The 25,309-nt window shown below is 40.2% G+C and overlaps 2 protein-coding genes across 4 annotated transcripts in view; both read right to left on the minus strand.

The window, feature by feature from the left end:
- PHLPP2 (PH domain and leucine rich repeat protein phosphatase 2) overlaps positions 1 to 3,757 on the minus strand; it is an 81,919-nt gene extending 78,162 nt beyond the window's left edge. For both annotated transcript variants that reach the window (XM_047835702.1, XM_047835701.1), the window contains exon 1: positions 3,629 to 3,757. In XM_047835702.1, the coding sequence (XP_047691658.1) occupies positions 3,629 to 3,727 (99 nt within the window). In that variant the 5' untranslated portion in view covers positions 3,728 to 3,757. The remainder of the gene's footprint in view (positions 1 to 3,628) is intronic.
- Positions 3,758 to 7,907: 4,150 nt separating this feature from the next.
- AP1G1 (adaptor related protein complex 1 subunit gamma 1) overlaps positions 7,908 to 25,309 on the minus strand; it is an 80,315-nt gene continuing 62,913 nt past the window's right edge. For both annotated transcript variants that reach the window (XM_047836234.1, XM_047836233.1), the window contains 9 exons: positions 25,131 to 25,220; positions 24,391 to 24,518; positions 23,373 to 23,477; positions 22,586 to 22,727; positions 22,265 to 22,391; positions 18,486 to 18,593; positions 18,218 to 18,378; positions 13,471 to 13,569; positions 7,908 to 12,047 (listed from right to left, as the gene is read on the minus strand). In XM_047836234.1, the coding sequence (XP_047692190.1) occupies positions 11,946 to 12,047; positions 13,471 to 13,569; positions 18,218 to 18,378; positions 18,486 to 18,593; positions 22,265 to 22,391; positions 22,586 to 22,727; positions 23,373 to 23,477; positions 24,391 to 24,518; positions 25,131 to 25,220 (1,062 nt within the window). In that variant the 3' untranslated portion in view covers positions 7,908 to 11,945. The remainder of the gene's footprint in view (positions 12,048 to 13,470; positions 13,570 to 18,217; positions 18,379 to 18,485; positions 18,594 to 22,264; positions 22,392 to 22,585; positions 22,728 to 23,372; positions 23,478 to 24,390; positions 24,519 to 25,130; positions 25,221 to 25,309) is intronic.

Raw genomic sequence — 25,309 nt, forward strand, 5'->3', positions numbered from 1 at the left:
GCCCGACGCGGGGCTCCAACTCACGGACCGCGAGATCATGACCTGGGCTGAAGTCGGCCGCTTAACCAACTGAGCCACCCAGGCGCCCCTTTTAAAGACATTTTTAAATGTTTATATATTTGTATCAAGACTATAAATTCCTGGCAGCTCCTTTTGCCCAGGGGTCATGTCCCTGTGCTTTAATAAAAACACCTTTTTGTACAAAACAAAACAAAACAAAACAAAACAAAACAAAACAAAACAAAACAAAAAAAACTACATTCTTTAAGAACTTTGCTGAACACATGTGTTGTTGGTCAAAGAATGTGTCTCCTACATATATGACATACTACACCCTATAAACTGCTGAATTAGAACTTGAGTAGATATCATTCTCTTAAACCTGCTCAATGGGCATTTAAAAGGCCTAGATACCAAACAAGCATAGCCTTCTAGCAACAAATCTAGATGGACTGTTCAGCTGTTATTAGCTATTGCTGAATTACCTGTGCTTTCTTCTCCACTGTGTAAAGCATCAGATAACTCCTGAAGGCCAGTACTGTCCTCTGATACATTTTCAGCTTTTAGAATCACTTTTCCACTGAAATTGCTAGATTAAGAACATTCTATTGCTTTCCTTATTCTTAAATAAAAACTGCTGACAAACTTTTCTAAAAGGGAACAGAACTATAATTACCTCTCACATCAAACAAGTATAAAAGAGCACATTTAAGATTTAAATGTATTTCTAGAAAGCACAAGTCTTTAGAATAAGCCATGAATTAAGTACCTACTTTAAGCTTTTAACTCTCCAAAAAGGAAAATAACCTATGAGGGCTGTATCAGTTCAAAGGTGATAAAATATTAAATGCCCACATACAATTAGCTCTAATATATGCATGGTAAAAACAAGAGTCTGGTCAGGTAACTCTCCCTATGCACTGAGTTCTATTAGAATGTGAAATTCTCTAAGGTAAGAGATATACTCCCCGGTTCAAAACTTTAAAACAATATAGCCTCGTCTCCAGGAATATATATGTTAAGGAATATTTTGGAAAGGGTGGGATGAGATAAGGATAGGAAGAATATTTCAGTTCATTAAACTCATTTTGGTATTCACGGATTTTTAAGAACCACATACACACATTATTTGGATAAAAACTTGAAGCTAGTTCTGACAAAAACGGATCTCATGGCACTCACTGTCCAGTTGTAACTTCTTATCTTGTACAGTCTGAGTAAAACAATAATCCCAAAGTTGTAGGAAACATCTGGAAAATGATGCTTCAAAGGTACTCCCAATAATCTTACAAGTATTACCAATTACCAGTATCATATTTATATTCCAACAACAGTAAACAGGTACATCCTAATTAGCAATTTGCTAAATAAATCTGGGAGAAGAGTTTTGAATCAAACTTTCCAATATCCCATACAGATGGACCTAGATCTAACCTGGCTAAATTATACTAGCTTAGCTATACTAGCCTTTTTTATGAAGATCTATATTAGACAATAATGATGCTCACAATTAGGCATTAAGTATAATAAAGGCATTACAAAAAAAAAGAATAATAAGCCTTTTCCAAAGGTTCTTTAGAGAAGAACAGGTAGGAGACTATGACTTTCTTCTACCTATAGATTCTTGTCCAGTTTCACTTGACACAAAATTCAACTACTCAGCTACTTAAAGAAACTTCTGTATGCAGAACACACAGCACCTATTCACCATTGATGATCCCATTAATTTACAAGGATTATTTAAAATGTTGACCGTATGCAATAAAGCAAGAGATGCAAGGGCATTAGACACTGTCAGCCTCCCACCAACTCAGTACTATAATCAAAATCAATTTCTGGAATCTTTCTAATGGTCCCCAGACTGGAACCCCAGGGAACCAGTGGTAAATAGGATCACTTCCTGGAAGTGCAGGAAGGTAGGACCCTTGAATCAAGAGCCTCCTTTCTCTCAATTCCTCCCCTCTCATAATTCACTCCCTCCCCAACAAAAAGTTGCTATAAAAAAAGCCAAGGTTGTTTATCTTCTAGGCCAGAGGGCATTACCTATCTCTCAGACCTGCCATTTCCTGATAAGCCAGGGCAGAACTTTTCTTCATTTACAATTTACACTTGGTGACCTTATAGTTTTAAATAAATGTCTAAAAGTAATTATGCCCTAAATGCCTTAAAGTAAATAAATACCTTAAAGTAATTATACTTAAGACTTAAGATTAAGTAAGTTAAAATAGTACGTACAAGGTTTATGCAGAAGTAAAGGTAAACTATGAAAAGTTATTTCTTTAAGTCACTGCACTAAGACTGGGAGGTAGTAGCAGAAAAAAAGTGTTTCATATTCTACAGAGTTCTATTTTATGTTGTTTCATGGATGGATTCACAAGATACTTTACGTCTATCATTTTTTGCATTGTTCTCACCTTTGTAGTGTCCTACAAAAAAATCTCAACAATACAATGCTCACCCTTAATCCCAATTAACAACTATTAATGCATCTTTAACTTTAAGTATTTTCACTGTTTTGCACAGTATTTTTAAAGACATCAAATCCTCTAAATTTTCTTTTCTCTTCCATCTCGCTGACAAGTTTTAAATTCTGCTGATTTCCTCTTCTAGAACTCTAGAAAGAATTCTATTCCACCTCCAGAAGGACATCTAGCTTATATATTTGACCTACAGAAAAATTTCTCTCCAACTATTTCAGAGGCTAGTAGAAAACTCCATCCAGTTAATTTCCCACAACCCCTCCTTTAAACCATCTTTACTGTTGCCTCCCGACCTTACATCTCTTTTGTATTTAAACTTCTTGTCATCCCCTTCAAGTCTCCACTCTCCGCCTTGCTTGCATCTGCTTTCATTTTCCTCCTACTCCCCTCAATTCCTGCCCCAAAATCCTGCTAGATGCCTGTTGCATAACTGCTCCCCCATCGCCGTCTCCCTGGATTGTTAGCCCCACTCCCAAAACAGGAATGCCCGTTCTGCCAAACCCCTCCTCCCCGCTGCAACGAGACCAGAGATTCCCGGAGATTAAGATCCTCCGGGGATTCTCTCTCCAGGCAGGCAGGTCGAGCGCGTAGGCCTGCGCCTCGGAGCGCAAGCCGGGTCCTAACTTCGGTGGTGAGCCCCGGGGGCAGAGTCAGCCCGCTCCACCCAGCACAGCCCGGAGCACACCGCAGCGCCCGGCCAATCACCGCCGCCATCCTCCCGCTGGGGTGATGTCTTCAGGTGTCCGGGGAGAAAGCCCTGCGTACTTACAGCCCTGCTCTCGGGCCACGGGCGACCGGCCCCCGGCCCCCAGCGAGGCCGAGGAAGGCCGAGGCGGGCCCCCGGGTCCTGAAGGAGCCGGGTGGGCGGCGGCGGCTGGGCGGACGCCGGACCGAAGGCGTGGGCCTGCGAGGCGGGTGGCGCGCGGCCAGGGATGGGCAGTCGAGGGGAGACAGAGGCGACCGAGGCCTCGGCGGGGGCCAGTCGCGGAGGCCTCTGCGGGGTCCGCGGCGCCCCTAGCCAGACTGCGGGGCAGCGGGGCGGCGAAGCGGGCTGACGCGGCGCGGGGGTCGCCGCCTGCCTCGGCCACCGCGCGGGGCAGGGGCGGCCTCTCTCCTTCCTTGCTCCCTCCCTAGCCCTCCCACCTCACCTTCAGGACCCGGATCCCGCCCGGCCGGCGGCTCGCGGGCGCTTCGGGCGGCTCCGGGGGCTCCAGCGGGCCCGCGGGCCCCGGCTCCACCTCCCCCATCGGCCGCGGAGGCTGCACAGGGACGCCGGGCCGGCGCGACGGCGCGCGAAGCCTCGGCGGCGCGCGCGCGAGCAGCCCCCTGGCCCCGCCCCCCGCGACCGCGGGCCCCGCCCCGGGCCCCGCCCCTCCCGCAGCCCAGCGGGACCTGCGTAGCTGCGGGCCCCGCGCGGCTACGGCGAGGAGCCGAATCCTGGCTGGCCGGTGGTGCGGAGCCCACGGGTGGGGCCGGGCGCTACCGAAAGGCTGGGCCTGAGTCGCCCGCTGCCCTCTGTTTGGAGGACTGAGGGTTATTCACTGCTATCACCGCCTCCGAGGTACCGGCTGGACTAAGGGCTGGTGGGGTCTGCACCTGTCAGTAGGGACCGGACGCTGCCCTCCGCAGAGGGTGGCTCTTGTAACTTACCTCTCCCAGACGTTTCCTCTTTCTGCTTCAAAACTGGCCTGTCACCCTCACATGCGGAGCCACTGAACGGATTGTCGAGAATATTAACCTTAACAAGGCCCTTTCTCTTCCTAAAGATGCTCACGACGTTCTTTAGCAAATTCAACCCAACCTCGTGTACAAAATGTCACTTCCCTGCCTCAAGTCATAATATGGTCTAAGACCATTTTATTATTTGTAAGGCTAATTTAGAAAATCTTTAGAAGTTAATTTATTATTTTAATTCCTGAAGGGACGGTAGTTTTGTGACTAGCCAGTGGGCCAGATTTGGAGTCAGCCTAATTCCAAATCTGAGCTGTGCCTCTTATTACATCTATACCCTTGTGCAGTTTATTTGTTTTGAGCTTTTGTTTCTTAGCTGTGAAACAGAAATTCATATCTAACAGTTATTATCAAGATTTTTAAGGGCTTACATTTTATTCATTCATTCATTTATTTATATTCTCCAGTTAATATACAGTGTAGTCTTGGCTTCAGGAGTAAAACCCAGTGATTCATTTCTTGAGATTTTTTGAATGCATACAAAGTGCTTAGTAGGAATTCACAGTAACCATTTATAATTCTGGTTTTCCAAATTTAAGATTTACTCAGTTCATCGGACTTCTCCTCTTGTTAATTCTGCTCTAAATTTTCCTAGGAAACCTTTTAGACGTCTGGATTTTAGGGTTTTCCTCTTACACAGGTGTTAGTGAATCTTCAAGCAACATGTAGGGAATTAAGCAGCAAAATCAGTAATTTCCGGAGGTTTGAATAATTGGTGAAAAGTTATCTCCCCATTATCCACTGCTCCAACTTGCCTAGCCCAGACTAACTGTATGTCTAAAATATTTTAATTGAGGGGTGCCTGGGTGGCTCAGTTGATTAAGCATCCAACTTCAGCTCAGGTCATGATTTCAGGGTTCGTGAGTTTGAACACCACCCCCCCCCCCAACCTCCCTGGGCTCTGTAGTGACAGCTCAAAGCCTGAAGCCTGCTTCAGATTGTGTCTCCCTCTCTCTCTGCCCCTCTGTCCAACCCCCTCCTCAAAAAAATAATAAACACTAAAAAAAATAAAATATTTTAATTGTAGGCTTAGTACAAGAGTTTTGAGATCTCCCCCCTCAGAAAAGAAACACTAAAAAAATTAAAACATTTTAATTGTAGGCTTAGTACAAGAGTTTTGAGATCTAACAGCATAGTCTGTGCCCCCTTCTCTACTGTGAGATATATATGCATTCGGAGATCTTTTAAATTCTAAGATAAAATTTGACTCTTGTAAAAATTCTCTGTACAAATGATTTATTCTGTAAAAGTTTGGAAACTACTTTCTCCCTTCATATGAGCTACTTTGCATATGCCAAAATTCGATCTCCAGTAATCTTCATTTGTCTTATTTTAATAAATTAAAAATGACTTTGGCAAGTCTGATATAAAGTGAAAAAAGGTCTTAGGTTGACTACCTCCTGGGTCTTCCTTCCACCTTGAAACTACTTTCATGAAAGCTACTCAAAGTAGTTGAATCCTGGGGTGCCTTGGTGGCTCAGTTGGTTAAACACCTGATTCTTGGTTTCGGCTCATGTCATGATCTCATAGTTTCACGGGTTTGAGCCCCACATCAGGCTCCATGCTGATGGTGCAGGGCCTGCTTGGGATTCTCTCTCAACCTCTCCCCTGCTCTCTTCCTCTCAAACTTAAAAAAATTATTTAAAAAAAATAAGTAGTTGAATTCCCATTTCAATGCTTACTGGGTAACTTATTCCAGCAAGAACACCGGTATGAAGGTTATAGGCACCCATATAGAGAAGTGAACTTTAACCAAGGGCAGATGGGCAGTGGAAAGACCAAAATGTGGTTCAGAATTAGGGTTTCTAAAAGCTTGTTTCTTGAGGTTTTATACATTGCCTTTTCCAGATCTCATGAGAAACTCTTTATTGATTGATCCCTTGAACAAGGGCAAAGGATCCTATCCCAGGATCAGCATTTTGAGTTAATGCTGGGGAACAGCAGTGGTAGATTGGTTTTCAGTTTTTTTAAAATCAATGGAATAAAGGCTAAAGCATCAATTCAGAATACAAGCATATGCTAAAATTTATGTATTTACTATTTTTTCGTCAACAACAGTAGTACCCCTTTCATAAGGAAAACAAACAACAAAAGAATTTCCAGCCAAGATGTTGCAGGGAATCATTTATGATGCAGCTCTTTAAAGGTCTTCATGTTTTAAGATCCAATTTAGCAGTCAAGCAATTGATTCTTTTTCAAATCATGTAGTACCATTAACATTTTATACTGTTTCAAAGGTCACATATTCATGTTCTTCCCCAGTTCAAGGCAATGTGCATTATGTATGCCAAGGGTTATGTAACTATGGTTTCTGGAAATGGTAAACAGCTGAGACTAACCCTAAAAATAAATTCCTCTGGGAATTTCTGTAGAAAAATCCATCTGCCCTCACTGCAGGTTCATCATTACAGAAATCACTGTTTAGATCAAGCCAAGAGACAGACAAGTCATTACTGCTTCCTCTCTGTATCGTTTTATAAGTACATACCTCTCTCTCTTCACCTGGGAAGGACACACACACACACACACACACACACACACACAAATTTATCCTAGGAGCTTTCCCTAATCCTCACTACAAAATACAAAGTCTGGAGAAGAAAAGTCTGTCAAACTGGTAGAAGAGCCGTAAGATCTTACTACATTCACTTATTTATAGCTGGTTCCCACTCCTTTAATGATCATCACAAAGTCATCTTTAGGCCTAAATCTCTTATTTCTAACACAGGTTGAGCAGATTTTCTTTATTTTAGTTCCAAAGAAACAGGTAGTATTTACCTGGCTTCAGGATTTGAAGGAATGTTTTTTTCTGTGAATGTTTTCATTATTTCCAAAATAAAGGGACAAATAAACTAGGGGAGGAAACAGCATGGAAAACCCTTATAAGTGATAAAAATTAATTCGGTCCTTCTGGACTAAAGTTCAAATCTAAGCACTAATCATTGTATTGTTAAGTAAATGTCTGAACTCTATTATTACTGGGTAAACTTCTCTAATGTAGCTTTTAGATTTTTCTCTACATGAAATTATATGGAGATGAAAGTGTTAACCAAATTTAGTATTAGAAACAAAGATGAATTTTAACTAATCCATATATAAGGAAAGGTTACAGAAATGTCACTTATCAAACAGTGCCAAAGGGCACTTCTGCATAAACTAGATAAAGGCCACAGGCTCTATTCTCCTCCTCACTTAGGGGGCTGTCACACTCTCCCACTTCTCAATCAAGGGACTATAAGGGATCACCCGAGTAATAGAAAACCTACAGCTTCCAACTTCCAACCATTCTTCTATGGAAGAATTCATATAAAATAGATCATGAAACAGAATTCATTTTGGCTGGTCAATCTTTCCTCTTCTCAGTCACAGATACACTTAAACAATTTACAAAGAGAAGCTTATAACTAAAACCCCATCCTGGCCCCTAATACACATTTCACCCTGACATGCTTTGCCTTGTTTGAGAATTCACCCATGTGGAGAAGTAAGCATTAGTTAATAATCATTAGTTAAAAATTTCCAATTGCACTATTGACTGTCTCTAAACTACAGATTTAAGTCATTCAAATTCCTCTAGGTTGAGATTTCTGTAAAAGAAACATTAACAGGTCAGTAAGTTTAGCTCAAAGCTCTGGAATAAGAATTCATCAAGCCTTTTCTAATCTACTTGTAAGAAGCAAGGAAGCAAATTTTAAATCATTTGAGTATTGACTTTTTATTATTAGTCACTGTTCATAATTTGTTTCAACCAAAAGACAATACACACAGAATTCTAATGCATCCCATGTAAATGTTTACATCCATTTTATTCCTCACTCACCTCTAAGACTTATCATTTAATTTTAAATTTTTTTTACATCTCAAAAATATGTCTGCAATAATTAGAATTAGCCGTCCCACTTAGAAACAGCCTTTAATATTTTTACAGTAAAGAAGATGTGATGGGGCTTCATGAAAATGTAACTTACAACAATTATGAAAGAAAAGGACTTTACAGGGACACAGTGGGAGTTCACAAAGGAAAGAGTTCAGAAGCTCTTTCCCATGAGCCCCTCCCCCCCCCAGATAGAAAACAAAAACAAAACACACAAAGCGCAACAGCAGGTTCCAAAAACAAAAACGAAAAATCTCCAATGCTCCATCCTGAAGCCAGAATCAGCCTCATGGAAGTTCATGAAGCAACCGTGCAAGCTGCTTCAGCACGTCCTTCTGTTTAAGTGTCTGGGTCCTAGAACCCTGCAGATGGAGCCCCCTCACTACTATTGCTTGAAAAGAGTGATTCACCTTCCACTTCTACAAGCAGCCCCACCTTCCTGAGCCAAAGCTGGTCAAAGTGTTTCAAACTTCAGGTCTTTTCCTCTTCAGTGACCCTCCCCACTCCCAAACGCATAAACACACAGTCATGAACCACCTCTCCACCAACCACAGATTTGTGAATATCCACTTTTTGCTCTCTAGCTCTCACTTGGTTTAGGACCGTGTGGATAAAATACATTCACTAGAAAAAAATATACACATTCAAACTCTTTCTTCCCCCTAGTTCTTGTGGCCCAAATATTTTCCAATGCAGAAAATAATCATCAAGTTGAACCTCAAACAGTATCCCCTTCCAATCTCTTCTAGAAGAATGTAAAAATGGAAAGCATGTTTATACAGTAGATGGAAATACTCAAACCATTAGTGCTGAACAGTTTTAAATGTCTACTCTCTTATGTGAATGAAATACATCTTTAACCTAGTAAGAGGAAAGAATCCCCTCCCAACTGTTACACTGAGGAATGTTTCTTTAAATGAGAAAGACCTTAAAAGGAACAGATGATCACTACACACAGCATAAAACATTCCATGACTGTCCAAATCACCTCAAGGTAACAGCACCAGAGCATTGTGGGAGAAGCTTCTCGGGTAGAGCACCCTTCCTACAGTTTTTTGAGATTACTTAGATTAATTCTCCCTTAGGATTACTTTGGGGCTGGGGGTAGGAGTGACAGGAAAGAGGGGGAAAATGAGGTAAAAGTGCATGTGAAATTGTCCAAGTATGTGTAGGCTCACTGCTTATCACCCTGGAGTTATTAAAACAGCCATGGAAATCACTCTTTCCTCACAATGGCTCTGAAGTTGTAAATCTATTCAAATTTGCTCCCCCTCGAATGGTCATACCAGGGAAAGAAATTACTGAAATGTGTAAGTATTCATAAAAATTAAGAGATTTCTCCTTTTAGCAGCAAGGCCAAGTACGAGGAGAACTTATTCTGATCCTAGAAACTAAGGCACGCTGAAGCTTTCAAAGATCCAATTACTTGGAACAGTCTTCACAACCATCAGTATCCTAGGCAGTTTTTTGGCCACTAGTTCTTCAGTGTGGTGCTCAGTTTCACTCTCCAAAACCACTTCATATTCTAGGCAGCACCCCTTGTGTTAAGGCCATGATTTTTATCCCTTTATCTAGACAAAGCTATGAATAATCCTATAACTCTACCTCGAAACTATAATCACCCATGGAGATTTGTTACTAGAGTAGACCCCTTCCAGCTCCATTAGCTAGCATTGTCTTCTAGCATGGTCTTCAGCAGGTTTCTGAGATCCAACTCAGTCCAACTAAAGAAACTTGAACTGGTCAACTATAAATGTGAGAGAAAATAAAGCCTCTAACACAAAGAGGAATGTTAGATAAATTCTATTGAAGAAATCCACCAATATTATGTTAACCCTATCATGTTTCACAGCATTAAGTATCCATCCAAGGAAATCAGTCTGCAAAGAAAGCTTAAAAGGCTGTATTTTTCATCGCACAGGCAGAGCAGCTGTTGGAAATATACACTAGTCCGCACTTGCCTTTACTGAAAACTATGCACAAGGTAATATCCTGTTCTTGACTCAATCAACCATTTACCCAGTAGAGTAAATTTTAGCAAATCTTACTCTTACATAAGACCAGAAATCTTCCCCTTTGGAGCCTTTTAGTTCAACCCCCATTTGTCAAATGTTAGGAATAATCTAGCATCTGATACAGAGCTAGATTTGACAAGACACTGAAAATTTTAAGTAAAGTCTTGGGGAAGTGAAGGGGGAAAAAAAGATATTTGTACCCAGGTTTAAGACCAGAGCCAAAGTAGTCATTATACTGTAATCAATACAGTAATGATTGCAAACATTGTAAGAGCAAGGTGGGCCTGACTTTTTCTTTCTTTTTTTAGTGTATCAGACATGGCACCTGTGCACCTGAACGTACACGGTACATTCAATATGTGCCACAGGAGTCACCTTACCTCACTCCAGCAACTCAGTGTTAAGGTTTGATAACACAAGGGTCCTTTCTAAAAAGCACTCGGCACTCTCACTAGTTTAAAAAGCTCCAGACCTCAGGTCTTTGATGCAGATATTCATGAGATTGGCTACTCTCAAGACACCAACTTCTCAGACTCAGGAAAGGATATGCCTACCCTATGGTGTCCATAAGACCTCCTCTCATACAGGGGCAAGGAAGCTACAAGGCTTCATTCCAACACCATAAAGTACAATATAGGAAAGATTTCTTTAACCGCGTGGTCTTTATTTCAGTGCCAGTGTTACAGATACAACACAAATGTTCCAGTTAGAAGAAGGAATTCAAACGGAATGCCAAGGTCCAAGCCAGGCTCAGGAAATAAAAAGGAAGGTTTGGAATCATGAAGAAGATGACTCCAATATGCTCTAGGATGAGTCTGATACTCACTCTTCCTATGGGCAAAGGTGTTTTTTAAAGGAGTCTGATCTTAAAAAGCTAACTCCTCTTTCCACCCATTTACCATAGTTCAACAGGCAAGTTATGGGCTTAGGAGAAACTTTTAAAATTTGTGGTGGGAACAGGGGCATTAATAACAATATATCCTTTAGAAATTGTTCACTTTGCACTTTCAGGGGAATCAATTCTGAAAATCATGGAGAGTATTCATGACGACAGCTAAAGAATGGAGAGAAGGGGGAGCTGGAAGAGCCTTGGGAGTTTCTATTACAAATAGAGCACCATATCCTTCATGCCAAATCTCAACAAAAGCTCTTTTTAACTGCATCTGTCCAGTGTTTAAAATAACCTCTCCAGGTCTACCCAGTTCTTGGTAACAAACATACATACATGTGTGTGTCTGTGTGTATACAGCAATGCACAGAAAAGGCTACCAGGAGCCTAATGCCTCTTTCAAACATTGGGGGAACCAGTAGAAAAAGGCAGGGCTCCCTAAAGTCCATTTTTACATTTCCGTTCTGAATGCCTGATGTAAAAAGCGCCTGAAGATAGTAACCCAGCTAGTGAGGAATGAATACCCCACCTCGCCCAGTCCACAGAAAAACACAGTAGAAAGAAGGGGCAACTCTTTGCTGCACAGACAGAGTGAGTGTTTTCTTGCCATGGATTCTAGTCCTCTCCTCCAGACCAGCTGCTTATTTCCTCAGGGGCCCAGGGAATGTTGATTCTGGCTGTAAATGTGGGACGGGTGGAGAAGTGCGGACAAAGGAGAAGAGGAGGAAGAGTGCAAAGTAGCCTCCAGAAGCAGCCAGCCTCAACAGTGGAGGAGAGGAGATTCGTCTTTGACAATGCTTCAAGGTCAGCGATAACTTCAGGAAAATCCTCCTCAACAGTTCTCTTCAGCTCCTCATGCCCATGGTACAGTTGGGGGGGACTTGCCAGCGATCACAACCTCCTTCCCAGAGTTCCTTTGATTGAGTGGGACAAGAATGAGAATGGTGCCCAGGCCCTCATTGCCAGGACTGAGGGGGAAAGTTGTTCACCTCTGCTAGATCTTGCATTGCTGAGCCCTTGTGGTTATATGTGAGCTTGATCCGCATTCGCAGCTGTTGCTGTGGAAGAACAGAGAATTACAAATTATACACTGAAAGGAAATCTCTAGAATCTATGTGGGCCACAAATAGACTTTTTTTTTTTGACAGAGAGCACATGTGCAAGTTGGGGAGGGGCAGAGACGGCGGGGGGGTTGGGGGGGGCAGGGAGAATCTTAAGCAGGCTCCAAGCCCAACATAGGGCTCAATCTCCAACCCTGGGATCATGACCTGAGCCAAAATCAAGAGTCAGACACTTAACCAAATGAGCCACCCAGGCACCCCTACAAAATAGACTTTTAATCTCAAAGGAAACAAATTATTTTACAGCAAAGCTGTCTCTTAAAAATGAAACAGGCAAACCACCACCATCCCTACTGCCTAGTACTCTGGCCAACATCATATAGTCGAGTAGAGAAAATGCATCTCCAAAACACATCATCAGCTCCAATCCTAGAACTGCATTAATGGGACAGAACCACTTGGGAGCATTTCATAGTCACATTGGCTGAGTGCTTTTCAAAAACATTCAACCTTTGGATCCAAGCTTCTAGAAAAATGAGGTAACATAGTCATCTTATGCTCTACATTCAGAGATACTGATGTTCTCTGTAAAACCAATAGTAAATGTGAACATAAACTTTTTTGTTCCCAGGACAGAAAAAAGAGTTAACTTATGGTAACAGAAGTCATTATAAGACAGCTCAATTATAAATCCTTTTGACTTTATGTGGCAGATTTCAAATATTAATGCACTAAGAAAATTTGTACTTTTATGTATCAGATCATCAAAGAAATCTATGCTATGCTATAGGCAGATACTCCAAAATACATTGCATAGCAGAGGAAAGGCAAAATGTTTTGTGAGAAAGAAATATCGGGGTTATTAGACACTGCTAGAAATCTTTCAAGGTGAAGAAATTCTCTTAACCATTTTCAAAACCTGTTTGAAAACAAGTCAACTGATGACTATTAAAGAGTCAATTTACTTCTTTGAGAAGATGTAATGAAAATATTGCTTAATTTCAGTTTCTAAAGCTACTTTTCATTTGGCTGGTTCATTAAAAATGCTTCTACTTTTGCTGTGAATACTTACTACAGTAGTAAATGTAGATATATGGGGTTGTACAGATACTCTTACCCTAGACTGCAACTTGTGTAAAGATTAAAATGTCTAACCTTCCACTCTTCTGCAAAGAAATTAAACCTGTAAGCCTCCAAATTCTTTAAAGCTGCATTTTAATAAGTTGCCACTAAACCATTTCATGTGTCTGAGCTGCATTTATTATCTAATCTACAAAAGAATAAAGAGGTTAGAGTAGACCTTTCCCAGATACTTCTATGAATATGAGTCAAAAAAAACCCTAGAGAACCAAAGCAAAATTTTATTTCAGGAAATATGCTTATACTTCGCTCAGATATTGCCTTCAAATGTGCTACTCACCTTCTGTGGGTTCAGAACTTTAATGACTTGTGTGATGGTCCCCGTATTAAATGCTGGGACAATGCTGCTACTAGGAGACAGAAGCTGCAGCTGGAATGTCTGTGGGGAACAAAGGGCACTCTTCAGAAAAAATAATACACTCAATACTGTGTCAGAGATGTCAACAAATAAAAATGTCAAGACACTAAGATGATTATTCAAGTAACAGATTTACCTACTACTATGCTCTATTTGTTTTCCAGATACCAGCAATTCATAGTATGTGGGCTGACTATAACCTTCATGTTATTAAAAAAAAAAAAAAAAAAGCCACCGTTAGGTCTTTGATCATAAAAACTAGCAATGAGCCACTCTCCTCTTTACAAGCAAAAGGAACTTTAGCCTACCACTTTTCAAAAGGTGACCAATTCTTGTTTTGGCAACCTCACTTAATAGTAACTGATCAACTACGCAGGTAAAAAATGGGTGTCTGTGGCTAAAGAAAGCTAGAAAAAAAGAAAAAAACCTTCTAGAAATAACAAACCAGCATACCATTCACCAACTACAGCCCTTTATGCTTTGGTGTGAGTGTGATCAGGAGAGTTGACCTTTTGTTTTCTAAAGTCTACGTAATCTGGAATGTGTCAAAGGCTACATGACAGAGGTAAAGGAAAAGCTGGAAAGAGCCCAGATGTTAATATGTATTTGGAATACACCAGGATCTCTCCATTAGCGACACAGGGATTAAGAGAAAAATTACGTGCAGAACTAGCCTATACAGCAAAAGACCTGGAAAAGCCAAATGTCACAATTTTTAGTGTAAGTTTCATGTGTTTGTTCACAGAGAAGAGATAAAAGTGCTGTAAGATAGGTCAACGATAATTGTTAGCACAATATAGTATATATATGTAGCGATTCTACATACTAGGATTTTTTTTTTTTAATTCAAGTTTATTTATTTTCAGAGAGACAGCACAAGGAAGGTAGGGGCAAAGAGAGAGGGAAGAGAGAGAATCCCAAGCAGGCCCTGCACTGTCAGCGCACTGCCCGACATGGAGCTGGAACTCATGAACTGTGAGGTCATGACCTGAGCTGAAGGCAGACGATTAACCGACTGAGCCATCCAGGTGCCCCTATACATTAGGATTGTTAAAATCTTTCCTGAATAGTGTAGTCTTCTAAAATATTAGAGAGTGATCATCATCAGGGAAACACAAATTAAAACCACAATGAGATACCATCTCACACCTGTCAGAATGGCTAAAATTAACAACTCAGGCAACGACGAGAGATGCCAGCAAGGATGTGGAGAAAGAGGAACCCTTTTGCAGTGCTGGTGGGAATGTAAACTGGTACAGCCACTCCGGAAAACAGTATGGAGGTTCCTCAAAAAATTAAAAATAGAACTACCGTACAACCCAGCAACTGCACTACTAGGTATTTATCCAAAGGATACAGGTGTGCTGTTTCAAAGGGGCACATGCACCCCAATGTTTATAGCAGCACTATCAACAAAAGCCAAAGTATGGAAAGAGCCCAAATGTCCATCAATAGATGAATGGATAAAGAAGATGTAGTATGTATGTGTGTGTGTGTATGTATATATGTATAGGTGATGGGAGTATTACTCGGCAATCAAAAAGACTGAAATCCTGCCATTTGCAACAAAGTGGATGGAACCAGAGTGTATTATGCCAAGGAAAATTAGTCAGAGAAAGACAAGTATCATATGGCTTCACTCATACGTGGAATTTAAGATACAAAACATGAACATAAGGGAGGGGAAGAAAAAAGAATATAAAAGCAAGGAGTGGAACAAAACATAAGAGACTCTTCTAAAAAATTTTTTTAATATTTATTTTGAGAAAGAGAAAGAGAGAAAGAGAGAGAGAGAGAGAGAGAGAGAAAGCGAGCTCAAGCAGGGGAGGAGGGGCAGAGAAAGGGGGAAGCACAGAATCCAAAGCAGGCTCCAGGCTCTGAGCTGTCAGCACAGAGCCTGATGTGGGGCTCGAACTCACGAACTTCAAGATCATGAGCTGAGCCAAAGTTGGATGCTTAACCGACTGAACCACTCAGGCACCCCAAGAGACTCTTAAATACAGAGAACTGAGGGTTGCTGGAGGGTTTGTGGGTGGGGGGAAGGGTTAAATGGGAAAGGGGCATTAAGGAGGACACTTGTTGGGATGAGCACTGGGTGTTACATGTTGGGGATGAATCACTGGATTCTACTGATGAAATCATTATTGTACTACATGTTAACTATCTTGGGTGTAAATTAAAAAATAAATAAAAATTAAGGAAAAAAAGAAAAAATATTAGAGAGGAGAAAAAAGAAAGAGGGGAAAAAGAGGAAGAGGAAAGAAGAGAGAAGGAGAGAAGAGGGGGAGAGTGAGAGAGAGAGAAGGGAAGGGGGAGAGACACAGAAAGAGATGGGAAGAGGTGGTGCTGGCAGAGAATGAGAGGAGGGAAGTCTAGCCATCTGTAAGGACCAAAGCTTTACTGTAAGAGTAAAGAGATTTAGTATCAACTCACAGACTTATCATGTTGGGTCTTATCATAATTCTATTGTCAAGACGGATGATGTAAGCTAAAATATTCTTTATTTATTTACATTATTTCATCAAATGTAAAATGCCATTAATTGTAATTCACACCATTTTATGTACCCCTGAGAAAGATAACAGGTTACCAATTAAACTATGGCAAAGTATTAATTTTAAAATGCGTCTCAATTTCAGAGATAATAAAAAGTGAAAACAGTAATAGAACCTATGAAATATGGTATTTTGAAGTTCAAGATACATCATGACATGCAAGGAGGTACTGTAGAGTACAACATCAAAAATAAGGCTATGCTTTAATGGCAGAGGGGATATGTTGCTAGTACACAGCCTCAGGTAACAAGTGTAAAACCCTAAGTTGTAGCAGCTAACATTTACTGAGCAATGAACACATGAAAAGTGCTTAAAACAGTACACAGCACATAAAACTCATCTAATCCTCAAAGGAACTCCAGGAAATAGACATCATTATCACCATCCCCTCTTTGTAAAGGAAGAAACTGAGGCACACAGTTTAAGGAACTTGCTTAATGTCACACAATTAGTACTGAAACCACTCCATTCTCCTAAAACATCTACATTACTCTAGTTCCTAAAAAATGCAATTAAAGGAGGCTTTTTCAAAATCAACAGTAACCACAAATAAAATGTCTTCAGTTTTCAAAAATGTGTGGTTTGAATGTCACACTTCACATGTCACTGCAAAGATAAGGTTAGCTTAGTCTAAACCAAGGGCTGGCAGAGGCGCCTGGGTGGCTCAGTTGGTTAAGCGTCCGACTTCGGTTCAGGTCATGATCTCGCGGTCCGTGGGTTCGAGCCCCGCGTCGGGCTCTGTGCTGACAGCTCAGAGCCTGGAGCCTGTTTCAGATTCTATGTCTCCCTCTGTCTCTGACCCTCCCCTGTTCATGCTCTCTCTCTCTCTGTCTCAAAAATAAATAAATGTTAAAAAAAAATTTTTTTTTAAACCAAGGGCTGGCAGACTATGACCCATGGGCCAAAAATGACCTGACATCTTTTCTGTAAATAATGTTTTACTGGAACATTTACTGTGCAACAAAGCCACACTCCTTCATTTACATGGTGATTATGGCTTTTTTGTTTTCAGAGAGAGAGAGAGAGAGAGAGAGAGAGAGCGCTCTAGCAGGGGAGGGAGAGAAAGAGGGAGGGAGGGAGAAAATCTTAAGTGGGCTCAACACTCAGCAAGGAGCTTGACACAGGGCTCAATCCCATGACAATGGAATCATGACCTGAGCCAAAATCAAGAGTCGGTCACTCAACCACACAGGCACCCCCCTTTTTTTCACTATAACAGCAGAAATGAGTAGATGCAACAGAGATCATATAGCCTAAAATACTTACTATCCTATCCTTTACAGGAAAATTTTGCCTATTCTTCATTCTCAATACACCAAACTTTTCATTATTCAAAGATGGGACATAAATATTCCTTAAACTAAGATCTGGTATAAATAAAACTAAGCAGTCATTGTATCAATAGTAAACTAGGTATTAATGAAGGAGGAATGACTGTTTCTTTCACTCAAATACTGAGATGAAAACTGTCAATTCTGATCCAGTGACTAGAAGAGAATACCAAATAAAGTCCTTCATCTTAATGAACTTTAATTCCATGTTAGTATTTGTGTTTTTCAGGTTTTTACCACTGTATTTCTGAACTCCAACCTACCCTACATGCCCCTGAGCATTAGTAGACCACCTCACAGAATTCTGCTGTGAATCTCATTAGCTATAATCAGAATGTCCTTTATCCTTCAGGAATAACTGTAAAAATATTTAAAGTATTTAAAGTAATATTTAAAGTAAAAAGTATTCATTAAAAATGACATACTTTGGGGCACCTGGGTGGCTCAGTCGGTTGAGCATCCAACTTCGGCTCAGGTCATGATCAGTTTGTGAGTTCAAGCCCCATGTCGGGCTCTGTGCTGACAGCTTTGAGCCTGGAGCCTGCTTGGGATTCTGTGTCTCCCTTTCTCTCTGCCCCTCCCCCACTCACACTCTGTCTCTCTCTCTCTCTTTCTCAAAAATAAACATGCTTTAATGAACCATAATAGTTACAGTACTGTTAATTTGGATTAAACCTGCAAATTTGATTTAACCTCTAAAGCTTAAAATATATCCCTCAACAAATGTGTGACAAAAAATCAATCTTTAATCAAAGGAAAAAGACAAAGATAACATTGTCGTACCTTTGGTACTGCAGCTTGGAAAACAAAGTCTGTCATGTCCAGCTCTGTGCTGTTGGAGGCCTGTATCGTTATCACTGTGACACTAGGGTTGGTATTTGACCGTTCAAAGGTGAATTCTATCTTCAAGCCATTCTTACTGTATGCTGTGATGGAGGGGATGCCTGGAAAGCACGGGAAGATCAGTCTAACTGCAGTCAGCTTAAGGCTTGCAGAATTATTTTCTTCTTCAAGAACCACCTCTCACTGATGGTGATACCAGTAACCATACCTGTAGTGATGTCATTGAAGAGAGGCTGTGATGAAAGCCCATCCAATAAGAAAGGAGGCTGGGATATCTGTGGGACTGAGGCAGGAGCAGGAGTAGCAGCCGGAGCACCTAAATGAAGCATTCCAATGGTAAGTCAATCTTAGCCAGCATGACAAAGCTCACCAAAAAAATACAGGAGAAAATTATTGGGTCTCAGATTAAGAGAAGGATTCTTTTTAAACAAGATGCAAAAAGCATAAACCATAAGAGGAAAGAACTAAACATTCAAATACTTTAAAAAGAGTAACTCTTATTTAAAAATACTAAAATAAAATAGAGAGACCACAGGCAGGGGAAAAATATTTGCTACAAAACAGCAAATGGATGTGTATACAGAACTATAAGGATTTTCTACAAATTGGTAAGAAAACAAGGTAACTCAATTTAAAAGTGGTAAGCACCTATACAGGATGCCTGGGTGGCTCAGTCGGGTGAACATCTGACTCTTGATTGCAGCCCAGGTCATGATCCCAGGGTTGTGGGGATGAGCCCTGCATTGGGCTCCGCACTGAGCATGGAGCCTGCTTAAGATGCATATTCTGTCTCTCTGCCTCTCTCTCTCCCCGCCATGCCCCTCTACCCCCTCTCTCCTGCTCGCACTCTAAAATAAAATTTTAAAAAAGAGTGGTTAAGAGATATAAACAAGCAATTTGCAGAAGAGGGAACCTGAATGAAAAGAGAATCATATGTAAAGAGATACTCAACATTACCAGTAATGAGGAATACAAAGTTTAAAACCACAATGAGATACTATTTCACATCCAACAGAATGGTGAAAATTTCAGTGTCTGATAATACCAGATACTGGTAAGAATAAGGAGCAATGGGGACTTCTAATCTCTGCCATAGAGATGTAAACCGGTACAAACTGGAGAACAATTTGGCAACAGGAGAGCTGAACATGATTATTCCTCTAAATTTCCTCAACATCAGGGTACCTGGGTGGTTCAGTTGGTTAAGCATCCGGCTCTTAGTTGCAGCTCAGGTCATGATCTCACAGTTCATGGGTTCAAGCCCAGCATCAGGCTCTACATGGACAGCACAGCATCTGCTTGGGGTTCTCTGCCCCTCTCTCTCTGCCCCTCCCCTACTCACACGCTAGTACTTTCTCTCTCAAGAATAAATAAATTTAAAAAATTTTTTAAAATTAAGTTCTTTGACCTCAAAACTATTGAAATTTTAGGCTAATTGTTTGCTGTGGGGGCTTTGTGCCTTGTAGGATATTTACCAGCGCCCCTGACTTCTACCCATTAAATGACAGTAGCATCCTCCCAGTTGTGACCATCAAAAATATCTCTAGACACTGCCAACCCCTGATGGGCAAAACAATATTTTCACCATCATAATAATTTAATAATATTTTTATTTTACAAGCTAAGTAGATCAATACATTTATTAAATTTTATTATTCTTTATTTTTAATTCTTTTTTTTTTTTTTTTTGAGTGTGTGTGTCTATCAGTGGAGAAAGGGCAGAGAGGGAGGCAGAGGATCCAAAGGGAAGCGAGCTCTGCAGTGAGAGCAGAGAGCCCAACGCAGGGTTCGAACTCATGAACTGTGAGATCATGACTTGAGTCACCCAGGTGACCCTAAATTTTATAAATGTTAGAATTTTAACACACACATACACACAAACCCTGGGAGGGGTGGTATAAAATGGGTGAAGAAAGTCACCAAATTACCATTTTTATTTGATCCTTCCAAACAAGAACAAGTTGAGGATCATGCAAGTGATAGTAATGACCATGAACTGAGAGAAATCAGGAATACAAGAAGACGCATAAGAAAACACAGCAAAATAAAGAGTGCCTTTTAGGTGTAAATAGATTTCAAACTACTTATGAAATTAACTGCATATATATATACCTTTTCAAAAAGGATTAACAAAGTGAAGTAAAAGAAGGCTAGAATCTTTTTGTTTTTTAACTTATTATTTGAGAAAGTGTGTGCAGACAAGCACTGACGGGAGGGGCTCAAAACCATGAACCATGAGATCATGACCTGAGCCAAAAATCAATAGTCAGACTTAAGCTTAACCGACTGAGCTACCCAGGTGCCCCATGAAGCAAACTTTTTAATACAATGTTAGACAACCATTTAAAACTATAACTGTGAAGATTATGTACTAACATGGAAATGCTAGTATGTCAATAAGTAAAGTGTATCATCTATACATTGTGGGTTTTTTTTTTTCAATGTTTTATTTATTTTTGACAGAGAGAGAGAGAGACAGAGCATGAGCGGGGGAGGGTCAGAGAGAGAGGGAGACACAGAATCCGAAGCAGGCTCCAGGCTCTGAGCCGTCAGCACAGAGCCCGATGCGGGGCTCGAACTCACAGACCGCGAGATCATGACCTGAGCCGAAGTCGGACACTCAACCGACTGAGCCACCCAGGCGCCCCTATACATTGTGTTTTAACTAAGGGGTTGTTTTTTCCATATAACCAGTAGAGCTATGGCATTTGAGGATTTGGAATTACTTGTGAATGACCCAAAAATATATGACAAGTAACACTTTGAAATTTTGTTAAGACATAAATATAAACCATAAGCTCTGGGAGGATGCTGTTAGGAAAAACCATTTAGCCAGTCTAGATGACCATCCAAAATCTTTATTCTATGGCTATTTTCTATTTGAGGCCATGTATGCAGTAACACGTCATTATACTTGAGACAGCAATTATATGTGGGGCGCCTGGGTGGCTCAGTAGATTAAGCATCTGACTTTGGCTCAAGTCATGATCTCGTGTCGCAGTTCACGTGTTTGAGCCCCACACTGGGTTCTCTGCTGACAGCTCAGAGCCTAGAGACTGCTTCTGATTCTGGGTCTCCTTCTCTCTCTCTCTCTGTCCTTCCCTGGCTTGTGTCCTTCCTCTCTCTCTCTCATTCTCTCTCTTTCAAATAAAACTTAACAACAACAACAAAAAAGACAGGAATTACATGCTACAGTGATACTCTTGGACTCAGAGGTTCATAATATCACCGAATACATCAGCAATTACTAATGTCTACTATATATAAACAAACGTAAGAAAAAAACATTCCCAAATAAAAAGTTAAATTTGAGTATAATTATGGACAATTTTCTCCATCCACTGCTTTATTAAGAGAGAGAGGAAAATAGGTTAACATCTCTCCACTCTCCTTAGCCACTGAAAACTAATCAGGAGTAGAAAGAAGTGTAGGAAAAGTGATGTATTACAACAATAACTAAAAGCAGAAGTGACTTGGGATCTATTTCTTTTGTAGCCTGAAAAAGAAAGTCCTTTCTATCTTAGGGGCGCCTGGGTGGCTCAGTCGGTTAAGCATCCGACTCTTGATTTTAGCTCAGGTCATGATCTCAGGTTCATGGGTTAGAGCCCCACTTTAGGCTCTGCACTGACAGCACAGAGCCTGCTTGGGATTCTCTTTCCCCCTCTCTCACTGCCTCTCCCCCACTCATGGTCTCTCAAATAATAAAAACAAAAACTTAAAAAGAAAGTCCTTTCTATCTTAAATACAATGGGAGCAATTTATCCTCCCAAAACTAAAAACTGGATTTTAAGGAATTCCTATGAATTACCTCTAGAACATTAGCATGGTAGCTTATATCCCAGATATTCTGAAGATTCTATTCCTACTTCTTACTTAGCCTCTCCCATCTTTAAGTGATTCATGTGCCAGAAAGTCTATGTTCAGTCCAGTTTTTCCTGAAGGCCTTTATCCCCAGCCAAGCATTAAATAACTCCAGTCTGCTCTCACCTGTAAGGTTGATGTCTCCCAGCAAATCGAGAAGTTCTCCACCAGCAGAAGCTGGTTTGCTTGTAGGTACAGTTGGAATAACAGGTGTTATGTCATTTCCTCCCAACAAATCCAATAAATCATTGGCCTAAACAAAGAAATAGTATCTCAATTCATTAATCATTTGTCTAATCTGTATCTAAGGCAAAGCTTTTTCAAGACTTAAAAATAATGAAGAGAACCATGAATCAATCTAGGAACACTGAAGGGAATCAGCTAAGATATAGGTCATAAAGAACTATAATATCATGAGGATTCCCAGATAAGCAAGTGAAAAGCTACCTGGCTGGTGGGCTGTGGCCCAGAGGGTGGTGGTTTGGTCTCTAGTGGAGCTGGTTCTGTCTCTCCATTTGTCTGCACAATCTCAGTAGGGCCATTTGTGGTCACTTTTTCCATGACAGGCATTCTCTCAAGCAGGGCAGACCTAGAAGAATCTGAAGTGGTTAAACTCTAGGCAGTTAACCTAGATTCCCTACCCAAGAAAATCACTGTTACTATATTGGAGTCAAACATGGACAGCCATCTCCCCTCCCCACCCTGTAACACACACACTAAAATAGAAGGTGGATTACAAGAATACATGACCTAAATTCCTAGCTGGATTAAGGGCAGGCAAGAAACCTTGAATAGACAAACTGTCCACCTAAATCCCAAGAGACTGGGATTTCTCAGTGGTAGAGAAATTGGAACGAAAGAAAGGTAAATAAGTAGGTATTAGCAATCTCCAATCACGAAGATACTGCGTAACAGAGGGGGGAAAATAATCACGCATCACAAAGTTAAATATAAAAAAACACAACTTCCACTTCTTAACCAAATAAAATGGAAAATGAAGCAAACATCTCATACCAAAAGAAGAGAAAGGGAATGATAGAACATGGTTAACTTAAGTGTTTACAGGTAGGCAGAACAGAAAATGGACAAATGGAAGCAGTCAAGCAATTAGGACTAAACAGACTTGTGAAGCCCAGTTAACAAAGCCTGAGGAATGAGTCTCCTTTGTGGATTATCATGACAATTTGCTCAGGATGCTAACAGCCACATGCATTGCTTGGTTTCTTTCACTCACCTCATATGATCATATTTCTTAAAAAGTGCATTATATTCTACTGCCCTCTGCTGGAGTTCCACATCAATGCTGCTTCCATAGATGGAAACCACTTTCTTAATTCGGCTTTGGGATAAAATGACAAACAAATTCAAATACCCGAAAGAAAGTTCATAAACAAGTAGAGTGAATAAACAAACCAGAGTTTTCTGGTTAAAAATATGAAATACTCATATTTCCTTAATTCACGCATCTTTTCAAAAACAAAACACCTCTCCTTTATCTTCTTTATCCAAAACACACCTCAACACCATCACTTACCACTGTACTTATTCTAACTGTAATGCTAGATTTTGTCTGTTAAATATCCCATACCCTGAAATCTGCAGGAAAAAGTGTGTAATATTCATTCTCTTCTTTAATAACTTTAAAATAAAAAGGTTTTATCAACAAAAGGGTCACAGCATCAGACTTTTATCAATAAAGGGTTATTACCTGACACCAAATTCTTCTAGCTCACAATTTAAAGAGTTAGTAAAAAATATATATATCATTTCTTCACAGGACCTTACACAAGATCTAAGATAACTAAGTTTGCCTTAAAAATGCTTGGCTGGAAAACTAGTCCAACTGACTTTTATTCAAAATAGTGAAGAGCAGAATTTAAAAATTTAACCACCAAAACCTTCATGATTTTCTTCCTATTCAGACATCTCAAAATATTATAATAAACCCTTATATGGGGAAAGTAACTTCCTACTTTAAAAAAAGAGAAAAGGCATTAGAAGTCAGATTTTGAAAACATAACTTTTCACCTTCAAAATAATAAATGGTGGGGTGTGGGACTAAAGCAAAGCAGAGTATAGATAAAATAAGGATGAACTACAAATTAATAATTATTACTGTGGATTGACAGGTGTATACAACTCATTTTACTATCCTATTTTCCTATTTTTGCCCCTGCTTGAAATTTTCCATAACAAAAAGTTTTAAAAAATTACAAAATAACATGTTCATCCTACTTTTTCTCCATACTCACTTTACAGTACAGGTGAATCTAGTAGAAAGCTTCATAATGGCAGTGAGGGCATAACCTCGCGTCACAGAGGTGGACATATTAGAGATGAGGACACTTTCTAAAATATCCAACACTTCATCTTCTGTTACCTGGAGAGAAAAACAAAACAAACAAACAAACAACAAAAACAAAACAAAACAAAACAAAAAAAGGCAGGATGAATCCTAACAGTAAAGATCTAAATCAGATACCAAGTCACAGGATGCCACCATCATTACCAAAACTTTAACACTAACTGTGCTTTGCCAGAGTAACTGTAAAAACTCATCCATCATCAATCAGAAGCACGTAGGAAGGAGGTTTAAAAAAAAAAAAAAAAAAAAAAAAAAAGGAAAACACCCAGTGGGTACTGAGACATATATAGCTTCAAGAGGTAGAAGTAAAGAAAATAACAAGATAAACAGAGTTTAAGTGTTGTTGCCACAATTTCTCCTAAAGCCAGTTCTTTGATAAGCAAATGCAGACATGGATAGGTCTCATTTCTTATCAAGCCAAAGGGTGAGAAGTAGATCTGCAGATGGTTTTAAATCTCATCAGGGCAGCTAAATTCCATCTCAAAAACTGGCAAGTTTCCCAATATAATTCTGGGATTACTTCTTTAAAAGGTTTTCAAGGAATCAACCTCAACTCCTCATTAAACACTATCCTTTCATAAACCAAAACACTATTTTCCTCCCTCCTTAAAGAGTGACAAGGAGTACCTGAATAGGCTCTTCCTCTTCACACTGGCCTGATACAAGAAGATCTCCATATTCACCTATACACCATGCAGCGACTTGTACCAAAGGTTGCTGTCAAAAGAAAGTCACCATTTGTCAAAAGGCTTTCAATCCTTGCAAGGATTAATGCAGATCATCTAATCATAAAAGATGAAACCAAG

Source organism: Prionailurus viverrinus, chromosome E2 (assembly GCF_022837055.1).
Source record: "Prionailurus viverrinus isolate Anna chromosome E2, UM_Priviv_1.0, whole genome shotgun sequence".
In the NCBI taxonomy this organism is placed as follows: Eukaryota; Metazoa; Chordata; class Mammalia; order Carnivora; family Felidae; genus Prionailurus; species Prionailurus viverrinus.